Source organism: Ochotona princeps, chromosome 16 (assembly GCF_030435755.1).
Source record: "Ochotona princeps isolate mOchPri1 chromosome 16, mOchPri1.hap1, whole genome shotgun sequence".
Lineage (NCBI taxonomy): Eukaryota > Metazoa > Chordata > Mammalia > Lagomorpha > Ochotonidae > Ochotona > Ochotona princeps.
The window spans coordinates 22188402-22210352 of NC_080847.1; the positions used below are offsets into that span (position 1 = coordinate 22188402).

At 53.7% G+C, this 21951-nt stretch overlaps 1 protein-coding gene across 4 annotated transcripts; it reads right to left on the reverse strand.

Moving 5' to 3' along the window:
* Positions 1-4887: 4887 nt before the first annotated feature.
* CETP (cholesteryl ester transfer protein) lies at positions 4888-20561 on the reverse strand. 4 transcript variants are annotated; one of them, XR_009246823.1, is made up of 16 exons: positions 20405-20561; positions 19631-19745; positions 17580-17714; positions 17416-17486; positions 17088-17175; positions 16207-16276; positions 15931-15991; positions 14686-14777; positions 13369-13548; positions 12824-12898; positions 10052-10219; positions 7424-7491; positions 7031-7064; positions 6561-6638; positions 5452-5537; positions 4888-5308 (listed from the first exon to the last, which is right to left on the reverse strand). XR_009246823.1 is itself a non-coding variant. In XM_058674779.1 (16 exons), the coding sequence occupies exons 1-16, from the start codon at positions 20529-20531 to the stop codon at positions 5234-5236; spliced, it is 1548 nt and encodes a 515-aa protein (XP_058530762.1). In that variant the 5' UTR covers positions 20532-20561; the 3' UTR covers positions 4889-5233. The 4 variants fall into 4 exon arrangements, 2 of the variants coding, with proteins under 2 accessions (XP_058530762.1, XP_058530763.1); XM_058674779.1 differs by having other exon boundaries at positions 4889-5308; positions 6536-6638; XM_058674780.1 differs by lacking the exons at positions 4888-5308; positions 7031-7064 and having other exon boundaries at positions 5451-5537.
* Positions 20562-21951: the final 1390 nt, after the last annotated feature.

The following is a 21951-nucleotide window of genomic DNA, read 5'->3' on the forward strand; positions in this document are numbered from 1 at the left end:
TTCCTGCATGACCATCCAGACTAGGAAGGGCGTGACCTTGCATGTGACCGCGTCCCAGCCGTGTACTCTCTGACAGATGCCATAGCTGACCCTGGCCTCAGTTTCCTAATCTGGGGAATGGGGCACCCCAGCCTCCCCGGGCCATTGTGGAATGTAATAAGGAATGGGTGGGAATGGACGCTGCTAGCTGTGTAGGTACAGGGAAGGAGTGACCATGTTTCAAGCTCAAGATCCAGCTCATGTTCACTGAGCACCTACACAAAATCCCAGGCTCTGTGGTGCAGCTCAGTAGGTCTCTGCCTGTGGCACCTGTGTTCTATAGGGACAATGGTTCAAGTCCCTGCTGCTTCACTTCTCACGCAGCAACCTGCTAATGAACCTGGGAAAGTAGTGGAAGATGGCTGGAATGTTTAGCTCCCACTCATGTGGGAGCTAAGCATGGAGTTCCTAAATTCAGCTTGACCCAGACCTGGTATTGAAGTCATTGGGAAGTGAATCAGTAGACAAAAGATCTTTCTTTCTCCCTTTAAAATAAACAAACCTTGGGCCCGGCACTGTGGCCTAGCGGCTAAAGTCCTTGCCTTGAACGCTCCGGGATCCCATATGGGCACCGGTTCTAGTCCCAGCAGCTCCACTTCCCATCCAGCTCCCTGCTTGTGGCCTGGGAAAGCAGTCGAGGACTATCCAAAGTTTTGGGACCCTGCACCTACGTGGGAGACCCGGAAGAGGTTCCTGGTTCCCAGCTTCGGATTGGCACAGCACCAGCCATTGGGGAGTGAATCATCGGACAGAAAATCTTCCTCTCTGTCTCTCCTCCTCTCTGTATATCTGACTTTTGTAATAAAGTAGTCTTAAAAAAAAAATAAACAAAACTTAAAAAAAAAATGTTCCCTGTACTGACAGACACATGGACAAATGACTGTAATCCAGAGACAGATGCATTTTTATTTTAATGTGAGGGAATGGGACGGAGGAAGTGGGATGGAGGTTGAAACAGCACCCCCATTTGTTGTTTTACTCCTGAAGAGTCCATCACAGGAGCTGGGAACTTAATCCAGGTCTCCTATGCGGATGACAGGAAGCCAAGTGCTTGAGCCATGGGGCCTATGTTGGCAGGAAGTTGGCATCAGGCTCTGGAGCCAGGCACCCTGCTGGCATCTTAACTGCTGCTCCTGCAAATCGTTGGTAGATGTACTTAATCCTAAGAAATCCCAGGAGGAGGACAGGAGAAAGCTTATTCTCCCATTAGGCAGATGAAGAAGCTGAGGTCCAGAGAAGTCAAGTGCATGGCTGAAGGTCACATAGCAATAAGGAACAGAGCAGGGCATTGGCCTGTGCTCTTTCTAGCCCAGTGGTACTGAAGCTGAACAGGTCATCACTAGGAGTTTTGGGGAGAGCTGCCGTCTCCCACATTTGCTCCGACCTCAGCCTGCCCTGTGGCCTAGGAGTCCAACATCAGTGTGTCAGGCCCCTGGTCAAGGTGAACAAGTGCCTCAGGTGTGTGAAATGTCCATCAGGCATTACAAGGGAGTATGAGGAAGCCAGCCAGGCTGCATGGGAATATGGAGAGCCTAGGCCTTGGGATGAGAAACTAGAGATATGAGACGCAAGGGTGACAGTGGACAGAAACGCAGTGGGCAGGGGACTGAGACCAGAGGCCTCCAAGATGCAACAAGCCCACGTCAACACAGAGCTCCTCTGTGTACCTGCTGCCTTGTCTCCATGAAGTACATCCCAGGGACTTCACATTCACAGAGTGCCCAGGGTGCCCGGGGCACTGGCCCACGTACCTGGGCTTATTCCTGCAATTGTCGTGATGATCCTGTTATCTCCATGTTTCCAGGAGAACAGAGAGGCACAGAGGACACAGTGCATGCCGGAAGTCACACAGCTAGTGGGGAGGGGCAGGTGCAGATGTGGAGACTGAGTACCCAGGCAAACCTGCGCTTGGCTGCCACGTGACGCTCAGAGGGACCCAGGATAGCAATATGAGTCACAGGGACGGCTTGGGATCCCTGCCCAGTTTCTGAAGGCCGGGCATTCTCTCTGCACTTTCCATGTGCTTCAGGCCTAGTTCCATAACCCTCAGCCGCATACTCCCAGGGCCGGTAGCCCAGGTGGCGAATGTGCTGCCGCAGGGTCTTGACCTTCACCTTGGGAAGTCCAACTGCTTTTCCCTGGATGAAGCAGCAGGGACATCCTTTCCTGTCCTGGAAGGCTTTGATTTTTAAAGCTTTTAGTTATTTTCATCTGGGGGAAAGAGAAAGAGACTCTCCCATGGTTTGCTTCACTTCTCAGGAACTCCCAACAGCAGAGACTAGGCCAGGGCAAAGCCAGAAGCCAGGAACTCAATCCAGTCTCCCACATGTGTGGGAGGTGTCACTGCTACCACCGAGGGTTGAAATTAGCAGGAAGTGGAGCCGGGACTCCAGGCACTCCGGGATGGGATGTGGGTGTGTTAGCCACTGCACTGAGTTCCCGCTTCCTGGGGACAGGTTTGGCGTGGGTTGTGTCAAGGACCACATGAGGCAAGGAGGACATCCTTTGAGGCAGGCCTGGGTCAGAGCTCCTGGGCGTGGGTAGAACATCCAGGAACTCGGGTATCCAGCAAGCCTCAACCCTCCTTGTACCATATGTTCTCCTTGGCCAGTGCAGGGACATGCAGTCCTTTGAGCCCAGAGCCAAGGGACGTACTCCCAGGGTAGGAATGGAAGCAGGATGAGGATCTGTCCTCTTCTGGGGTCCCAGCTGGGCTGGCACAGACAAGGGGCCAGACTCGCAGGGACTGTCTTGTTTGCCACTGGGAGGGTGTGTTCAAAGAAGGGGCTGCCTGGTTGTCTTGACAATGTCCTTACAGCCTTAGTGGACCTTGGCCTGCGAGGGGACACAATATCAGTATAAGAAGGAGGCTGCCGATGGGCTCCCATGACTTCTCTCCCAGGTTCAGGTCTGACTGGCCTTCACAAAGGCACCATCCTCCTCCTCCTCTTCTATCAGAACACAGATGAGAAGCCAGGCCTCCGCTTCCCGTTCTCAGGTTCCCCCACTTCCTGTCTGTGAGGAGTGATTCGAACACCCAGTCTTGGACCCTGCACCATTTCCTGCTTCCCTTTCCCCACAGCTCTTGAAATTCATAGCGTCCTGGTTATCCACCAATCAGATGTAACCTGGCGCCTTATCTGAGAATCTCACTCCCCAATCTCTGGCCCCTCCCCCTAGTCCCCATCCACCTATCAAAGGCTCAAATAATCTCAGTCACCAGTCCCTGGGTCAAAGACACAGCTCTTCCCTTCATCTTCCTGCTCTCCCTTCCTTTGCTTCTCCTGGCTCTCCCCATCCTTTCCATCTTGCCCTTTTCCCTGCCCTGGCTGCCGTCATCCTGCCACCATGGCAGGAGATGTTTCCCTACCTGTCCCCCTCCCAACCCCTGCTCCTAATAGGACCTCCTAATATCTCATTGTGTGTGGTGTTTCGGCTCAGGGTAAATTAATCGTGAAAAGAGGACTTGGCTGCGGGAATTAGCTGCACGTAACATAAAAAATGTAAGAACTTTAAATGCGTTAAAATCTAACACTGTCCAGCTCCAGAACCCTGTGCACAGACTGAGTGACACCTCATGTCAGAAGTTTGTAAGCCCAGGAAATGGCACTTGGAAGGCAACAAGCAAATGGTTGAAAGGCCCCAGGTGCTGGGGAGAAGGGAGAAGCCAGGATCTGAGTGGTTCTCTCTGCTTATCTGGGGGTGGCCACTGCACATGCCACCAGCCCCCAGGTCTTTGAACTCGTCTCTGGGCTAATTGAAGAGCTTGTGTGTGATGTCTGATGCGTGATTTGTGGATGCTCTGTGTTTCCAATTCCAAGTCGCCACTCCCTCTGGCTCCGCCCTTTCTATATGCCCACGTGGCAAACTCCTGCATAGCCTCTCAGTCAGCGCTCAATGCTCCCTCCTGCACTGAGCATATGGCCCCTGTGTGGGCCCCCATCCTGAGGTGGAGTCCTGCTGGTTGCCAAGGCCCCGGCTGAGCCAGAGGGGAACCCTGTATCCCAACTCAGTCTGCTGGAAGTGGGACAAGCATGGGAATCAGGCTGATGGAATATCCTCTACATGGTCCCTGATGACTCTTCTGGCAAGTCCCCGCAGTGTGCTGGGCCTGGGCTCTGCCTGGGAATCCAAGCCTGGCCCGCAGCCCCTCGTCAGCCCTCCTGGGAACTGCACAGGCCGCCTGACACAGGCCCCTTGTCACCAGCTAGCCCCAGGGTCGGCTTTTACTGCCGGCTCCTGAGAACATAGATGGGGTCCTCTGTGTCTTGGTCAGCCAACTATGTGCCAGCATCCCTCTTGACCCTCAGGCCTGCTAAACTCAGGGTTGTGAAGGATGAACCCAGGGGGTAACTGTGCGAACATGGAAAGGACCAAGTAAGGGAGTGATTGTCATCCAGTCCTGGAGAAGGTGGGCTTCTCTCTGGCGTCAGACAGTGGGAGAGGCTGCACAGGGCTGGGAGCAAGGGGGTCCTGCCAGCCAAGGGGATGGCCAGATAGGACAGAAGCTTGCAGATGAAGGGGGTTATGGGAGAGGGAGAACCTTGAAGCCCATGATGGGAGGTTTGGGCCTAGGGAGTCCTGAGGGGTTGGATGTAGCTGCTTTGGAGGGGTGAGAGAGGGTGGTTGCCTGGCTTGGTCAGATTGGTCCAGCAAAGGGGCAGAGATCAGTGAGACACGCCCCTTCCCCGGGCCCACTCCCCAGCCTCCCAGGCTGTGGAAAAAGTACTCCACACTCCTACCTCAGCTCTTGGGTACAGAACCAGAAAACAAACAAACAAACAAAAAGCAAAGTTACTTTTTAATTCCATGTTACTGTTTTAAAAAATATTTATTTCCTGGAGAGGCAGAGAGAGACAGCCCATCAGACAGTTCCCACTCGCTGGCAGGCTAAAGCTGGGTGCCTGGGACTTAGGCTGGGTCTCTGCAGTGGCACGGACCCACCTGCTTGCCCCATCACCAGCTGCCTCCCAGGGTGCATGTTAGTAAGAAGCTGAGATGAAGAACACACAAGATGTAGGTGTCCCAACTAGTGGCTTAACTGCACAGCCACATACCTGCCCGAGGGGACACTGCTTTTATGCTGGTATGCCATGAGGACAGAAGGAGTTGGGAGCAGTCTTTGTCTCCCTCCTCTCCCTGATGCCACCAAGGCAAGTGGGGAGTGAGCCTGGCCTGTGGTCCTGTTTCCTTCCTAGCTTAGCCTCTGCAGGAAGTCCACGAGCAGGTGCGCAGGGAAGCCGAAGTCCATCTGCAGCACCAGGCAGCCCTAGAGGCAGGAAAGAGGGGGAGGTTGTGCTGGCTTCCAGGCTGCCAATGGGCAGCACCCCAATCCCAATCCCAACCCCAACCCCACACCCTCCAGGAAAGTTCTCTCCCAGGAGGCAGGATCAGGAAGCACTTCTGACTCACTTCCAGAGTGATAATCTCAGGGTTGATGATTTCGAAGAGGTCCAGGCCTTTGCTGTTCATCAAGGCTGTGAACACCACCTCGAGGCCTGGGGAGAGGGCAAGAGAGCCCCTCTCAGCCCTGCCCCAGGCCCATAGCACCCCGGGGACTGGGAGACGTTGGACCACCAGTCCCTAAAGATTTGTTTTGCTATGATTTGGGAGAGCATGAGGGATAAGGAACAGGGGTGGTCACTTGGGGGCAGGACTTGCCACTCTGTTGCCCTAAGAAGCTTTGTCTCTTCCCAAATTGACATCTTCCTCCCTACCCCACAGCTGGTTGCATTTGCCTGCTAGGAAGAGAACTCCAGGGGCAGCCAGTACTCCCCAGGCAGACCCTGACAGTGGTTCAGTGCTCCCCATGGCACTTATCAAAGGTTCTTGCAGTCAGTCACTCAGAACCATCTCTCGTAGCATGGACTTCTAGAAGCACAGGCTGAGTCCCTCTGTGCACTCTCAGCCCCATGGCACGGAAGGGGAACATCAAGATGAAAAATGGCCAGACACGTGGCCAGGGTAACTCACGTTTCTACCCCTTTTCTGTTTCCTAAAGCTGCATGATCAGGCACAAATTCAAAGCCATGTCATAACCAGCCCAGTGGACTTGGTGGGGAAGGGGGCAGAAAGATCACCCTGGTTATGGTGTCATCTTACACGGAGAAGTGCTCTAATTCCTCAGGGTCAAAAGGGGTTTGGGGATTCTCTTAAAGGAAGCAAAACTGAATCGAAACCCAGAGCTGGGCTTCCCATTTCTTCTGCCACCATGAGGTGCCATCGGGGGACTGCCCACTGCTCAAGCAGGGCTGAGCCATCCCTAGGGTGGCTGAGATAATGTTCTGGAGTGAACTGTGCATCTGGTCTCCAGTGGGGAGAGGTGCCTGATGGAGGGACAGGAGCTCCTAAGTGTCCATGGCAGAAGCGCCAGAGGCACCTGGAGCTCTGCCAGGGAAGGGCCCATGGCATAGAGTGCCAGCTCTACCCCTCTCTCCCTCTTTCCCCTGTTGCTGCCTTGTGACCCCCGACCTCCCTTCATAAGGCCCACACTTACGAGACATGACCTCAGGGATGCCCACCGTGGTGATCATGGAGCGCAGGGTGCTCTGGAGGGAATGGGGGCTGCTCAGCTGATCAGAGACCCGTGGTGAAAGCACCTAGGAGCACAGCATGCAGTCTGGGTGAGCACTTCACATCCCACCCCTGCCCTGGCCTCCTGCACCTGCCCACCCTATAGGTACCCCTTCTAAGCCAGTCAGAGGACTAGAATGGTTACCCCAACCCACCGAGGGGAAACTGAGGCCCAGGGAGGGACCACTTGGCTAGCACTCTCTGCCCCTGACCCCAGCTCCCATGGTCACATTTCTGCAACCCAGTGTTCTCCCAACAGGTGCAGCATATGGCAGGCTCGCCAGAGAGCCCGGAGGGGGCTGCTGGTTTGACTTTCTGTGCTCCTGCAGCCTGATTTCCCACAGGGTCCTTTGCCTGCTTTTGCTTAGGTGCGAAGGCAGCCAGATCTAGGACTCTCCCTCTGCTTAAGACCACCTACCTCATCTGGGCTGGAAGTCGTCTTGGACTGGACCCTGAAATCAATAAGGGGTGTTGGGCCCCACAGAAGGATACCTAGGAGTGATTCCCAAGGTGTCTAAAACTTCAGCTCTCCCCCATCTCAAGACAGCCCTTTGGAGCGCTCTCTTGGGATAGGTCCCTCCAGGTCTTGGGTCTCACAGCTCCCTTCCCTACTCCTGACCTTCCAAGTCTTCATAATATCTCTTCCTTCCAATCAAGGCTCTGGAACGGGTTTCCCCTCACCCTACAGTTGACCATGAGTCCTGGAGGGAAGCCGGTATACCCCGCCCCAAACAACCAAGCCTCAGCCTGCACCCTGAGTCAGGGAGAGTAAGTGGCTGAGCCGATCGTGCTTCCCCTCTGTGGCACGCACTGGAAATCCAAGAGATGCAAGGAAAGTTTTTTCTGGGAATAGGAGGCCTGGACAATGGTGATGATATCCTAAAAGGAGAGAGAAACCAGGGTCACTGTGAGAGGGGTCTGCCCTAAGCACAGAGCATCATCCCCGAGCCCACTACCCCACCCCCGGCTCAGACTAAGCCCAGAACAACCTGTCAAGGGTGCCGAGCTAGGGCCTAGAACCTCTAAGAGTAGGTTTTCAGCCTCCTGCAGCCTGAGGGAAGTCCCCAAGCCCCCACAGCTCTGGGGTCAGCAGCTGCAAAGTTGCAGGACGCTTCCCCTCCCAGTTTCAGACTTATCCACACTCCCAGTCACTCCTTCCTATTTGGTCAAAATCAAGTGTGGCCCAGGACTTTCCTGCAATGCTCACATCCTCCCTCCTCCTGCTGGCAGCTGACAAGGGCTGCCCTTTCATACCCTCTGGGTCAAGTGCACTGTATAGGGTGGCACAGTATCAGCATCACAAGGGAGGAGAATGTGATTAAAATGCAGATTCTCAGGCCCAAGGGCCTCCTAGGGTCTGTGGTTTATGGATCCCATGGGTGATTCTGATGTGCACCCCTATTTGGAGATTCCCCAACCCTTCAGAAGGTCTCTTGATTTTTAGTTAGAAGGTGTCAAATCATCCTCCCTGACCATCCCTTTTAATTTTACAGGGTCAGGCAATGTTAGAAGTTATATAGTTTTTGTTTGATATTTATTCTTGTCTATCTCTAGCAATTATACCATAAGGTTCATGGGATCAGAAACCATATGGGCCTCGTCCAGGTTAGGAATTCAGCAGATATTATTGGAAATGAATAAATGGGGGCTTGTACAAAATATCCACATGTGATGCAGGTATTGCACGCGAGCATCAAATCAAGTCTCAGCAGCTTTTGATCCAAGCCAGCTCCCTGCTTATGTGCCTGGGAAAGCAGCAGAAGATGGCCCTTGTGTGTTTGGGCCCCTGGTATCCATGTAGGAGACCTGGATGGAGTTCCAGCTCCTAGCTTAGACCCGGCCATTGTGGCCATTTGGAGTGTAAACTAGAAGATGGAAGACTTCAATCTCTTTCGTCTCTCCCCTTCTCTCTGTAACTCTGCCTTTCAAGGACATCAATCAATCTTTAACCAACAAAAAATGGAATAAACAAATAAGCACTGGTGCAGACACCACTGGCTCTGGTATGAATGAGATCTTGAAAAGATTTCCCAGTGGTTCAGGCCTCAAGTCCTTGTGTACAGCTGTGAGGTGGGGCCAGCTGACCCTTGAAGGCCACTCTCACTCTGTCATGTTAGCCAGGGCTCAGTTGGATATGTTGCCAACCCAGTGTCCCCACACTAGTGCCCATCCTGTCATCTCCTCCCACGCTCCACCTCCCCTAACCTCACAGCCCTGGTCTCCAAAAAGCTCCCAGCCTGCCCTGCAGCATTTCAGCCCCAAACTACTCTCTCCCAGCCAGTCACCCTGGGATTCCCCGCTGAGGCTCCCCTTCTGTGTCTCTGCTGCCAGACTATCTCCCCATGGCTCCTGCCCTGCTCCTTGCCAGTGACTTGAACTCCCTTCTGGAAGCCCTTTCTTCCACTCCACCAAACAGAAGTCCTAGTTTGCACAGGTGCCAAGAAGTGCTTAAGTACAGGACCAGATTCTCCAGCCCACAGGGAAGTCCCCAGGAGCCAGAAGCAAGGAGTGGGAGGAAGAATGAAACTCTCCAGGAGTGAGGTGGGGGAGCATCCTAGGGAGGAAGAACATGACAGGTGCTTGCTGCCAGCGACCAAGGTGTGCGCCTGGCCATGCTCTGGTCAGGTTCCTCAATCTCCATCTGAGATTCAACATGGGCTTCCATGAAAAACTTAGCTCCAACAAAAATCCTGAGCAACCACGCCTTGCTCCTTCACTACAAATCCCCACTTGCCCAGGTTGCCTTCAGGGGGTCCCCTATCTCTACCCATGATGTCAGACCCCTAGAGTAGTGGTCCTGCATCTGTTGTGATGGCTCTGCCTAAAGGCTGCCTGACTGAGCTAAGGTGGAATCAGTACTCTGAGCTGCAAATAAAGCAAGCAAACAAAAGGCTAAATAAGGCGTGCCACCCTGGACTGGATTTTGAAACAAAAAAAGAGTTATTGGTTGGTGAGTGTGTGAGAGCCAGAGCCTAGGGTTTGGTTAACCATAGTGTACCAAAGCCAATGTTTAGTTATGACAAGTGCAATGTGGTTCCATGAGGCACTGACAACCAGGGAAACTGGGTGAGAGGTGGATGGGAACTCTGTTATCTTTTCAATGCTTATTCAAATCTAAAATTGTGTGGAGAGACCCAGATGGAACTCCTGGTTCCTTTCAGCCTGGCCCAGCTCTGCCCATTGCAACTGTCTGAAGAATGAGTCTGCAGATGGCAAATCTTACAAATATTTAAAAATAAATAAATAAACTAGTAAAAAAAATTCTAAAAAATAAAAAGAAACTAAAATAAGTAAGGAAACCTATGTGTACTCTACCTCGCTTGCCCTGTGTAATTTTGAGTGTGTAGGAAAGAAGCAATCACAGCAGAGGTGGTGAGAAAATGAGGGAGCTCCCAGGGACCCCTCCAATCCACCCTTGCCTCCCCAGCACCAGCCTCACCTCCTCAAAAGTGTAAGCCACAGCTTCTTGGCCGTCTGGGCATGGGAAAAGGAATTTCACCACGATGGAAGAGGTCACAACGACACCTTTCTCCTGGCAGGAGATCTTGGGCACATTGAGGCTGCGGACAGTTACTCGGGCCTGGTCACTGGGAAAGTCACTGGCAAGCTAAGACAGACAAGAGATACACCCAGCTATGGGGCAAGAGCCCTGGAGAGGGAAGATGATTCGTTGGGAAGATGATTCACCAGGATGACGGGGAAGGCTTCCCTGAGGAATCCAATGGAAAAGCATGGATTTATGCAGAGCATAGCCACAGCTCAGTGCTCTGGTGGTGCTGGGGAGTGCTGGTCTACCTCCTGTTGGCAGTGTCAAGTATTGGACTCAGGGATATCTGTCTTCAACAATCCTCTAACCCCATAGGCATGCGACTTGATAGATACCCAAGCTCAACAGAATGAAAAGAACAAGGCCAGGTCCTGCAGATGTGGCTGAGCTGAAAAGCCAAGGCAGAAACAAGCATGTCTCCAAGACACGGAGTGTGGGATGTGGCTCCAGACCACACTGGCCTGGGGTTCTGATGCCCTCAGAAAGAAGGAAGTGAGAGGCAGTGCCAGGAATGAGATGGTTCCTTTCATCAAAAGGAGACTAGAGAGCTCCTCCCAGCACAGGAAGCCACCCAGTGTATTAGTGTCGGGGATGAGAATGGCAGGAATAAATAGGAAATCCATGCCGTGCCCCAGCAGATCTGTATTTGATATATGTATTTTGTATTGATTTATAATTATAGTACTGTACAGGCTAACATGCTACAGGCTGGGGACAGAGAAAAACTGAGCTGAAAAATTAACATTAAAACACCTCTATACAAGGAAGAGGGTAACCTTTGGTGACCCTGGTAAAAGTAAATGCAAAACCCTTAGGAAATGTAAGAAAAAAACAAAACAAAACAAAAACCAACAACAACAAAAAAACACCCACAGGAAAACCAGATTTCACTAAAGAAAAATAGGCTTCCGGTCAGATGAAAATGATAAACTGCTCAACAAAACCATCCACCACAATCTGGAAGAAATTACAAAGAAATTAACAGAAATTCATGATCTAGGGCCACAGCAAAGTGATGACTGAGCAGGGTGGGAGTGAGCAGAAGTAGAAGTGTCAGATTTGAAAGTAAAGTAAACACAATTTTTATAAGTAAAAATGATCGATATTCAAATGAGAAACTTAGTGGTGGCATGCAGAAACAAGACACCACTGTAAAAATAATTTCAAAATAGAAAGAGACACGAAGAAGCTCTTCAGAATTTAACAGAGAGAGGTAAAGAGATGAACCATGTGATTGCACAACCATGCGAGGGAGAAAGTCCAACATACACCTAATGGGAATTCAGGGGGCGGGGGGTAAAGACAGAGATGGTAGGGAAGAGGCAACAATGAAAGAGATTGTGAGTTAAGATATTCCTAGAGTTAAAGGCCCAGGATGGTAGCCTAGCAGCTCAAGTCCTCGCCTTGCATGCACCAGGATCCCATATGGGCGCTGGTTCTAATCCTGGCAGCCCCGCTTCCCATCCAGCTTATGCTTGTGGCCTGGGAAAGTAGTTGAGGACAGCCCAAAGCCTTGGGACCCTACACCTGTGTGGGAGACCTGGAAGAGGCTATGGGCTCCTGGCTTTGGATCGGCACAGTTCCAGCCATTGTGGCTGCTTGAGGAGTGAATCAGTGGACAGAAGGTCTTCCTTTCTGTCTCTCCTCTGTATATCTGGCTTTCCAACAAAAATAAAATAAAAATAAAAGACATTCCTAGAGTTAAACTAAGCAACTCTATAGGCCCCAAACCAATGAGACTAAGAGGCAGACAGAGATCAGAAAATGCAGGACTCGAGCCGCGTCGGAGAATTTTGCTTTTCTCTTAAGACTCAGCCTGTATCCCTCATGAAGATGAAGTAAGCAGATGAATGATCAGTGTTGCTTCTTGAAAAGATTGCCATGGCTGCTGCAGGAAACAGAGTACAGCATGTGTTGGGAGGCAGCAAAACCCATTAGGCAGCTGCAGGTGGGTCCTCCCGAGGAGGAATGGTCGTCTGGGGAGCAGGTGGACACGGTGTCCTGGAAGAGTGAGGACATGAAATGGACAGGACTCAGCCATGGGGTTGAGCAAACCAAGGGGACACTTCAGATTCTGAGCTGGAAGGAGGGTTAGGTTCACGGAGCTGGGAATGGCAGGAAGGAGAGGTGTCAAGTTCAGCCAAGGGGCTGTGCCATGTGAGGACAGTAGCAGCACCTCAGGGAGACACAGGGTTGGGGAGGGGGAGGATGAGAGAGAACGAAGTTCAGTTGGTGGCACTGCCAACTCCCTGGGAAATGGGCTGTGCGGAGGGAGGCAGAGGCAGGCAGGAGGCTGGCGTCATCAACCTGAGTGGGAAGCAGGCTGACCAGAGACCTGAGGGAGAGTCCACGGGACCCACCTTGCAGGGTAGAGGCCACTGACGAACAGCATTGGCACTGGGCAATGCACGCACAGGACATGACCCACAAAGAGCCCCACCTGAGGTCGGTTTGGAAATCAAGGGTAATCAGGGGTCACCTGATGTTGCTGGGGCTTTTGAGTCTTAAACTCCATCCCTCCCCACAAAGCCCTGAGTCTCGGGGCAGGGCCCTGGAACACTGCTGTGGTGGTGCTGGTAGCTGGGGGATGGCCCTAGCAAGGCTCCTAGAGCAAGAGCAGGTCTGGGATTGGTGGTGGTGGAGGGTGGTGGGCAGGGGACAAACCGGTGGCGAGCAGGGAGCAGTTATCTGCTGGAAGGTCTCCTGGTTGGTGTTGAAACCCTGGGCCTCCAACACTGCCTAAAAGGAAGCAGAGAGGGTGGGAGAGGTGGGTGGGAAGTAAGTTCCCGGAAGGACACTGTCCAGGCTGTGGAGCAGGGCGTGTCCAGGCTTGGCTGGAGGCCCGGCTTCTAATTCCCATTCACACAAATGGTATGATCTTGGCCAAGCTTTTAGGGTTCTCTGTCCACCCTTTCAATGAAGGGTGCAGACTGGAAATCACCTGCCAGCGTAAGGGGATGAGTAAGGCACTGGCTTCGCCTCTCATAGGCTGAGTGATCCTGGATCTGTTGCCCAGCCTCTCTGAATTTGATAGGCGCTCACTACATGTATGTGTGCCACAGTCTACCCATCTACCATGCTGCCTACCTATCTCATACCATGCAGCAAGCCCCAGAGAGGACTAGCCTTACGTCTCCAACTTAATTCTCAGAGGGCTTCTTCTTCCCCACTCGGAGTTCCTCCCCCTGCCCACACCTGGCCCCACTCACCTTGAACTCATCCCCTGTCAGGTTGAGCACCAGGCGGCCCTCCTGGAAGGCGGCCTGGGCCAGGGAATCAAGGACTTGATCAGAGAACCAGAAGTAGAGCATGCGGGAGGTCCCCAGGAGCCTGGACGGGAAGGTACGCAGGGGGAAGTCCTCAGAGATGTTCTTGTAGATGAAGAAGCCCTGGAGAAAAGCCAGGACATTGGATTGACCCTCCTCCTGCCCTCCCCTGACCGGCTGGGCTCAGGAAGATTTAAGAGAGGACTTGGGAAGAGTGTTTGGCCTGGCACAACTGGCGAAACTGAGGAAGAGCTGCACTTGGCTTTCTCCCAGCAGGGTTTTCATTTGCCTGACGGATACTGCCCGAGTGCCTGATGTGCTCCAAGCCCTGTGCAGGCGAATGCAGGTGCCACTCCCATGGGGCACATCAATTAGAAGAGCTGGGCACCATGGCCCTCCGTATCTCCATTCCCCCCCTAATGGCTAGTTAACAGCTCTGCGCCTCCAGGGAGTGGAAGGCCCATGAGCTCATTGCCCAGGCAGCTGAGTGGTGGAGTTCCCTTCCCTCCTTCACCGCTGACAACTTCCTCCTAGTCACTTTTCCCTAGAAAGACTCCACCTCAAGATGGCCGGTTGTCCCAGCCACCCCCATCTTTATGAGTTCTGCAGCACCTGAGTTTTAGCTGGACTTGTGAAATAAATTTTCCCACTTCCCTTGCAGCTAGGCGTTGAACATGTGATAATGGGCTAGGAGCAGAGTGGGTGGGGACAGTGAAGTCAGCTATCTTGGACCATGTATGTGTGGCAGACTGCATGTGTGTGTGAGAGAGAGATAGAGAGAGAAAGAGAGAGAGAGAGGAAGCAACTCTTGGGGATGGCTGAGCCTACACACACCACACTGTGGAGGAGGTGCCAAATCTACCTGGGACTGTACATGCTCAGAGGACTCCATAGGGGAAGTAAAAGTGAAACCGCCATGATTTTGAGTGTCTTAGTTACGGCAGCAGAACCCGTGTGCTCAGCAAGAGGTTGGGGGGCACCACTTTTACTAGATCCTTCAGGGGGACCATGATGCCCCCAAATCACGGCAGATGAGGGACAGGCCCTCAGAGTGGGTGGTGCTGGTGCCTGCCCAGCCAGCTGCAGGCTCCCCTCCCCTCCTTCTCCATCAGGAAATGCTCTATGGATGTGTGACAGTGGGATGTTGGATGTCAGTGGGGATGGAGCTAGGGAGGGGGGAGGGAGTGCCCAGGGTCTGGGCAGGAACCTGGCCTGAGGAATGCCCAGGGAGGTGAGCCCCACCCCTACCCCTGTTCCCACCTTATGATGCGTCTCCACGTAGGTGTCTGTGATGACAGGGGACCCAGTCACAGAAATGTCCACCCCGATGTCTCCATCCGTGAGAATGCTGGCTGCGAAGAGCACATGATTGAGGGGGAGCCTCAGGAAGGGGGCGCCACCCTGAGGGCCCAACTCCCTTGCCCAATACAGGAGCCTCAGTACTGCCATCTGTGAAACGGGCACTTCTGTCTAGCTGGCTGACCCCTCCATGCAAGAGCTCTTCTAGAAGATGGGTCCACAGTGTGCCGACACCCCAGTTCTGCCCTCCGCTGCCCAGGAGGACAAGGCAGTGGCCTGACCTCATGAAACATCCTTGTCCTTCAGCTCCGGAACCAGCTTCGACCTTGGGTCTGGAGCATCAACTGGGCCCATTGGAGCGGCCCCACGGCCACAGACACTGTGTTTGCAGTGGGTGTTCCAATAAATTTTTACTTACAAAAGCAAGTGGCAGCATGGACTCAGGCCATGGCGGCCATCTCCCACATGAGGGCTAGGATTCAGCTGGGGGTGTCGGGCATCGTTCCCTGCTGCCTCCTTGCTCAGACTTGCATCGCAGGCTACATCTCTCTGATCCCATTCCTGCCACTAGCGTTCCTATCGACAGCAGTTCAGGGGAAGACAGGCAGAATTCTTGGCATGCAGGGGCGTGGGCATGGAGATGAGAGGAAGGTTTGCCCCTCGTGTGTGCCTTGAGCAGACACCTGACAGGCCCAGCTCTTGCTGCTGCCAGGACTCTGACCTGCCCACTGTCCCCAAACGGTTTTTCCCCCTGGGGCTTCCCTGTTCTCTCCTGCTGCCCCACCCCTGGGTCACTGGACACCTACTGTGTATTGTGGAGTAAGAACTAGGCCTGACCGTCCACCTGATCGTGGCCTTTGCCAGAAGCCACGCTCATCAGCCATGTCACAGTGCCATTTAGTGGCTAGAGCAATGGCTGCAAGTCATTGTGGAGTTCAGGTTCAAACTCAGCCCCTCCACTTCCTGTTTGCTCATCTGTGACACGGGTTACTGGTGTTAGACAATGCCAGGAGTTCACAGTCAAGTCAGTCAAGGAATGGAGGTGGTAACACAAATGATGCTGTTATTGTTACAGTTACTGCTGGGACAAGAGTTGCCTTCTCCTCTTGTCTTCCTCGGTTTCTGCTCCTGCACCCAGTCATTCCACTGCACAGATAACAAAACTGAGTCTCCAGTAAGTTTCTCCTGTGCCTGAGATGGACTCACCAGCCCTTGTCTGGACAAAGTCAGCCATGATATTGGAGATGGTGTTGATCTCCTTGCAGACCTGGGGAGTGAACAGGGCAGGTGGCTCACTGGGCAGAAGGGGGACAGAGGAGGGGCAGGGTGGCACCTCCGTTATGGCTGCCTGGGGGACTGGGAGTGGTAGCGCTGGGACAGGGCACAAGAAGCTGACCATGTTGGGAAGGCACTTTCCCAGGGAAGGGTGTGTTGGGTGGGGGGAGCATGCAGAAGGGTGAGCCTGGGTCACAGCGGGCTCACCTGTCCCTTCAGGACCAGAGTTAGAGTGAAGGAGATGAAGTTTGTGAATAGCCGCTTCAGCCACCCTGGTCTGGGGGGAAGTAAACAGATCCGTGAGCCCTTGACCGGCATGGGTACCCATTGGAGCACTGGCTGTGTACTAGGCACCATTCACAACTGAGAATACCGAGTCTCTCAGAAAGCCAGCTCAGCATTGCCCAGGGAGACCAAGCTCCTAAGTCATGGCATCCAGGGGGTAGGGGCTCCTAGCATCCCTCCTTTTGCTGGTGAGCCAATTAAGTTTCTGAGAAGTTAAGCAGCAGCCTGTCAGGCACATGGGCATGCCTGGTGTCTAGGTTCACACCTCTCCGTTCCAGGGGCAGCAAGAGGTCTCCTTGCCCGACAGCCACCCCTCCCCCAGTTTTGCCATTGGTCGTATGGCTGGATCTCTCTCCTCGCCTCAGCATCCTTCTCTGAGCAATGGGGCTATCTACCACTCCTTGACAGAGGGGATTGGACAAGAGCCTCGCCTTGGGCAGCTACAGGGGACAGCATGCAGCAGGTCAGGTCCTGTGGGCCCCGAGCAGGATTCAAATCCTGTGCCCTCTCCCTAGGCAAACTACTTGTCTTTGGCAAGTTATTTCACTGCATTGAAGTGTGAGTTGCCAACGTGAGACCTGGGAGTAGGTACAAGTTTTCCTTTCCTGCCTCAATTTACCTATGTGTCAAAATGGGGATAATCATAGATTCTACTGGAACTTGGAGCAGTGCTTTGTGCCTGTCATCCATCATGCACCGCAGTCTCTGAGGCTGTGGTGATGGGGAGGAAATGATAATGACCCCACAGAGGGTACTGATCCTCTCAGCGGGGGCTGGGGGGGTCCTGGTGGCTGTGCACTCACTCATGCTCCCCCTGCAGGTGCAGCAGCAGCTTATGGAAATTCAAGTAGCAGTCAGGTGCCTGGGTCCGCACACTGCCCTCATCGCAGACTGCAAAGACAACATGACACATGTCTGTGGTGGCATAGTCTCAGCTCCTCCTCTGGTACCCCAAGCAGCCCTGGCCACTGAGGAACTTGGCTGGCCCCAACTCTCCCTGCCTTGTGTGCTTCCCAGGCCAGCCCCCCTTGGACAGCCTCAGAACCCCCTCTGCATGACCTTCTCTCTGTTGAGGCCAACCCCAGGAGCCCAGCACCCCCCGCCTCCCCCAGTAGAATCTTGGGCACGTACTCAGCTGTGTGTTGATCTGAAGGTCAATGGCAGAGTCAATCTCAAAGTCGACCGACTGATTAATGCCCAACCTGCAAAGAGCCAAAACCCGAGGCCCTCATCCTGCCTTCTGGTGGCATGGGGAGATCGGAGCGTAGGGACACATGGCTGGCGGTGGCACTTACCCCCAGGCACCAGTGTAACCATAGTTCAGGGTCCCCCGGAAGACCACAGACACGTTCTGGATAGAGACATCAATGGTCTTGGCTTCCACCAACTCCACCTGGCTACTGGCGATGGACAGGTGGTTGATCTGGATGCTGTGAGAGCCAATGGAAAGAAGGGAGTCAGGGGCCTTGAGGAGAGGTGTGAACCTTCCACCCAGGCTGTATGGCCAGGGCCTGTCCAGCAATGCATGTCCCCACACAGCGGCACCCTCCCCAAAATGGCCCAGCCAGGAAGACCAAGGAGCAAGACTCAACTCAACCTAGTGAACCAGAGACCAGAAAAATGGCCACCCAAGTGCCCACACCTGTACCTACAGAACTTGTGATTGTGCATCTGACAGCAAAAGGATGCTGTTGGTGTGTTTAAATAAAGACCTGCAGGGACAGGGTACAGAGAGCCCCCCAAGGACATGGGTAGACCCAGCAGCAGCACGAAGGGGTGGAAGTGGAAGGGTGGGGAGCAGAGGGGCTAGGGGAGGAGACTAGGGAAGTACAGTCAGAGGGCAGCCTTGTTGGCCTTGAGGATAAAGAAGGGGGTCACAGACCACAGTCCAACCTGTGGGCGGCCTCTAGATACTGTAGAAGCCTTCTGGGCACTTCCAGAAGAAAAGCAGCCCAGCTAATGCCTTGACTGGAGCCCAGTGGGACTTACACTGGACTCTTAAAGGCTCGGTCACAAGTGTGTGTTGTTCAGCGCCATCAAACTCATGGTCGTTTATTAGGAGAGCAAACAGGAAACTTAGACAAGAGGGCTTCCTTGAGGCAGTGACACAGGGTGGAGGGGTGTTTGGAAGTCAGTGGCTGGTCTCAGAAGGCAGCCTGAGCCAGACCCAGAAGAGCCCTGAACGCAGGGAGAGGAGCCAGGCTCAGGCCTGGGAGAGGACCCGCAGGTGTGTGACCAGAGGTGCAAGGTGCACCTTGGCAAGGAGCCTAGGGAAGCAAGGGCCAGATGACAACGACTGGAGAGAGGGCCCAGGGATCCCATCCAGACCCTAGTGACCCCCTATCATGCTACTCATCTGGGATTCGGAAACACAGGACAGGAAGAGCAACAACCGGCTACCAAGCATAGTGCACAGGGATTAAGCGCATTTCCAGGGTTCACCCTCAGCCACTCGCAAGGTGGCTGCCGAGGCTGAGAGAACTGTGGCTTCCAAGGGCGTATGTGAGGCTGGAATTTGATTCTGGAGCTGTCCTACCTTAAATCCTGCCAAGCCACAGGTTTTTCCTTCTCTGAGCTTTTGCTTCATGGGTCTACATCCTTATGGCTCTCATTTCTGGAGGAGACACTGAAGTCCAGGTCCGAAAAGCCCGAGACACACCCCTTGTCCCCCTAGTGGCACAAGCTTTTCCCGCGCAAGTCAAGGCCGCGTTCCAGCACCAATAGCGCCCCCTAGTGGCTCTAAAGCGCTCACAGGTTCCAGTGCCTAAGACCAGGTTCCTATCAAGAAGTCTGGTTCATTGACAGAGATTGGGAGAAAAGAAGTTGATTTTAAGACCAAGATGAGGCTCCCCGAAAAGTGGCTGCTCCACCCTTGGGGCCCTGGATGGACACACAGACAGGGCCCTAGGTCCCAGGCCCCAGGGCAGGGCAGCCTGAGGTGCAGGAAGGCGGCTGTGTTTTGAGAGCCGCGGGTTGCACTCTGCCTGTTTAACCCCTCTGAGCTGCTGATTCCTTACTCATTAGGTGGGGCAGTTAGGGAGACGAGGTAACATTGTCATGAAGTATTGTTTGTTCAGGGATCCAGCACTAAGGTCAATGGACCTTGAGCTAGAGCCCGCCCTACTCTGCCTCAGTTTACCCTTGGGTAGTGGAGAGGGTATGCATTCAGTCACCTGCTGGGTCAGTGGGCGGGAAGCAGGAGTACCCAGCCTCTGGCTCCGCAACCCTGTCAGGTACAGGGGGTCTGAGTTCTCCCTGCTGCCCTTCCCGTGTTGGCTTGGGGTAAGCCACAGGCTCTGTTCCCCACTTCCCAGTCCAGTGGGTCTTCTGGCCTGGCTCCACTCACTTGTGCAGTCTGTACTGGACCCGGCCAAGGAGCAACACAGCCTTCTCGCCCTTGATGTCTGGGTAGCTGGTACGCTGGAAGGCAGTCTGGATCACCTTAGCCGTCTCCTGGTTCACTGGAAGGCAGGGCAGTACTGAGCACCCACTCCCATGAGCCCTCCACCTTGGTTGTGGCCAAGCCTTTCCCCAACATGGTCTTCCCACAGGACCCAAGCTTCTCTCTGGGCATAAGACACAGGGGGCCCAGAGTCCTGGTCCTCCTGACACACAGACCCTGTAGTTGTCTGTCATCAGACAGTAGCCATTGGACCTGTTACATAGGAAGCAACCCGCCCCCTGCCACCTGGTGCTACAAACCCCAGTACAGCCCAAGCCTGTGACCTGGGTCTCCACTCTCAATGCTGGGTCCTCACTCACAATCACAGACCCTGCCAGCCCTCGTTCATGCTGACCTCTAACTTTGACATACAGAATGACAGTTGCACATCACATATACACCTCCCAACCTTTGCTCCCTACCCTAACTGTGCCTTGAACCTTGAACCCCATATCGCCTCTGAGTCCCAGGCAAGCGTGGTTCCTTCCCCCAACACAGTCATACCTGACTGTTTGCAGCTCGACCAGGCCCTTAAAGGGGGTCAGGAGGGAGGCCAGCCCTGCTCAGCCAATGCCACTGCTGCATCCTCCTCTCTCTTGGAACTATAGGGCGTGGCCCTGCTGCAGGAATTGTTCCCAGCGATGGGGCTGCAAGGGCAGAGGTGGACTTCATACTTACACACCAGGAGAGCAGGCTTGGTGATGCGGCACACGATGCCTGCCTTGTATGAGGGGTCTTGGGTACGGGAGTGGACGCTGCCCAGCAGGGCCAGGGTCAGGAGGGTGACGGCGAGCATGGTGACCATGGAGGCAGCAGCAGCAGCAGCCAGTGGCCCCAGTTGCTTAGCCCGGGCTCCTATATGTCCCCTCCCACCTCCACAGGATATGAGATGCTTCCGCTGCAGGGTCTTCCTGGACCCAGGAGTTTGCCTTTTTCCTGCCCAACCACTCCCACCTCCTCTGGGGTTCAGGGCAGGGTGCCAGGCTGGAGCACCCCACTTCTGCTCTCCTCACAGCCATCAGCTTCGTTTTCATTTTCCCCATCTCTTAACGTGGTCCAGATAACTGCTTCTTTCATCCTCTCTTGGGAACATATTCCCCCTTTTCCCCTCTTCAGTTCTAGAAAAGCATCTAAGAGATAAACATTTATCTCTGACTTGTCACAAACAGAAAGAGGCCCAGAATACAATGGCTGTGCAATAAGGACCGGCAGTGTTGCCGGGTTCTGCTGTCCGGCAGTGATCCTGAGCGGCAGGCCTGCAGCTGCATGCGTATGGAGTAAAACTCCATTAAGAAGAGGTGTGTGTGTGTGTGTGTGTGTGTGTGAGGGTTGCACTAGAGACTGTGGTGGTCCCGTAGAATTGAAATCAAAATGGAGTAAACATGACTCATTGCTAACTGAAATACTTTTCGCTTTTGTAACTTTTGCATTGCTTGCTTGGCCTAACAGCCTGTGTGACCTTTACTGCCAGTGACCCTCAATCCCCATAAATCAAGGCCCTAGCCTAATTAACTCACAGGTGGAGCCCAGGTTGGAGTCCGGACCGGAGAAGAGTCAGGCAGGAGCTGCCCAGCCAAGATAAGCAGGGAATGAGTGGCCTTTCCTCCCTTATCCTACAAACCATTGTAAATTACCCCTTTAGAGTTATTATAAACCGCTCCTATAAAAACCCTGTGAATACTCTGGTAAGGGATGGGCCAGCTGGTGGGTTGCCTTGCCTCTCACTGTAATAAAACTTTGTTGTGACTGTCATTGGTGAATGTAACATTCTGTTTTAGCAGTGGAGTGGATGCCACAGCCCATGGGGCTTCATGCTGTGTCTGTGTCCCGCCCGACACCTGCTTCTCTCACTACAGTACCCACAATTCCCAGCCCCTCCTTGCCTGCACCCTTTTCACATTTCCTTTGGTGTTACACCTACCAGGTACCAGACTTTTCTGGATGCCCCATGCCGTTTCTGATACCCTGGGCTCCCTTGTCCTTGGCTACTTGACTGAAAGCTACAGCCAGGTCGCTGTTGTCCACAGACCGTCCTAGCAGCCTCCAGAGAGCCCCCTGTGGTGCTAGTGAGAGGGAAGTTGCCAGACTCCCACTGGGGCCGCAGGCAGCCCGTGTCCCAGCCATGGAGCCCACTCCTGGCTGAGCTCTTCTTACTAGGGGTCTGTTAGGCTGCAGGTGCCCCAAGTCCGGCTGTGCATCACATCTTCATGTAGGAGATGCTGAGC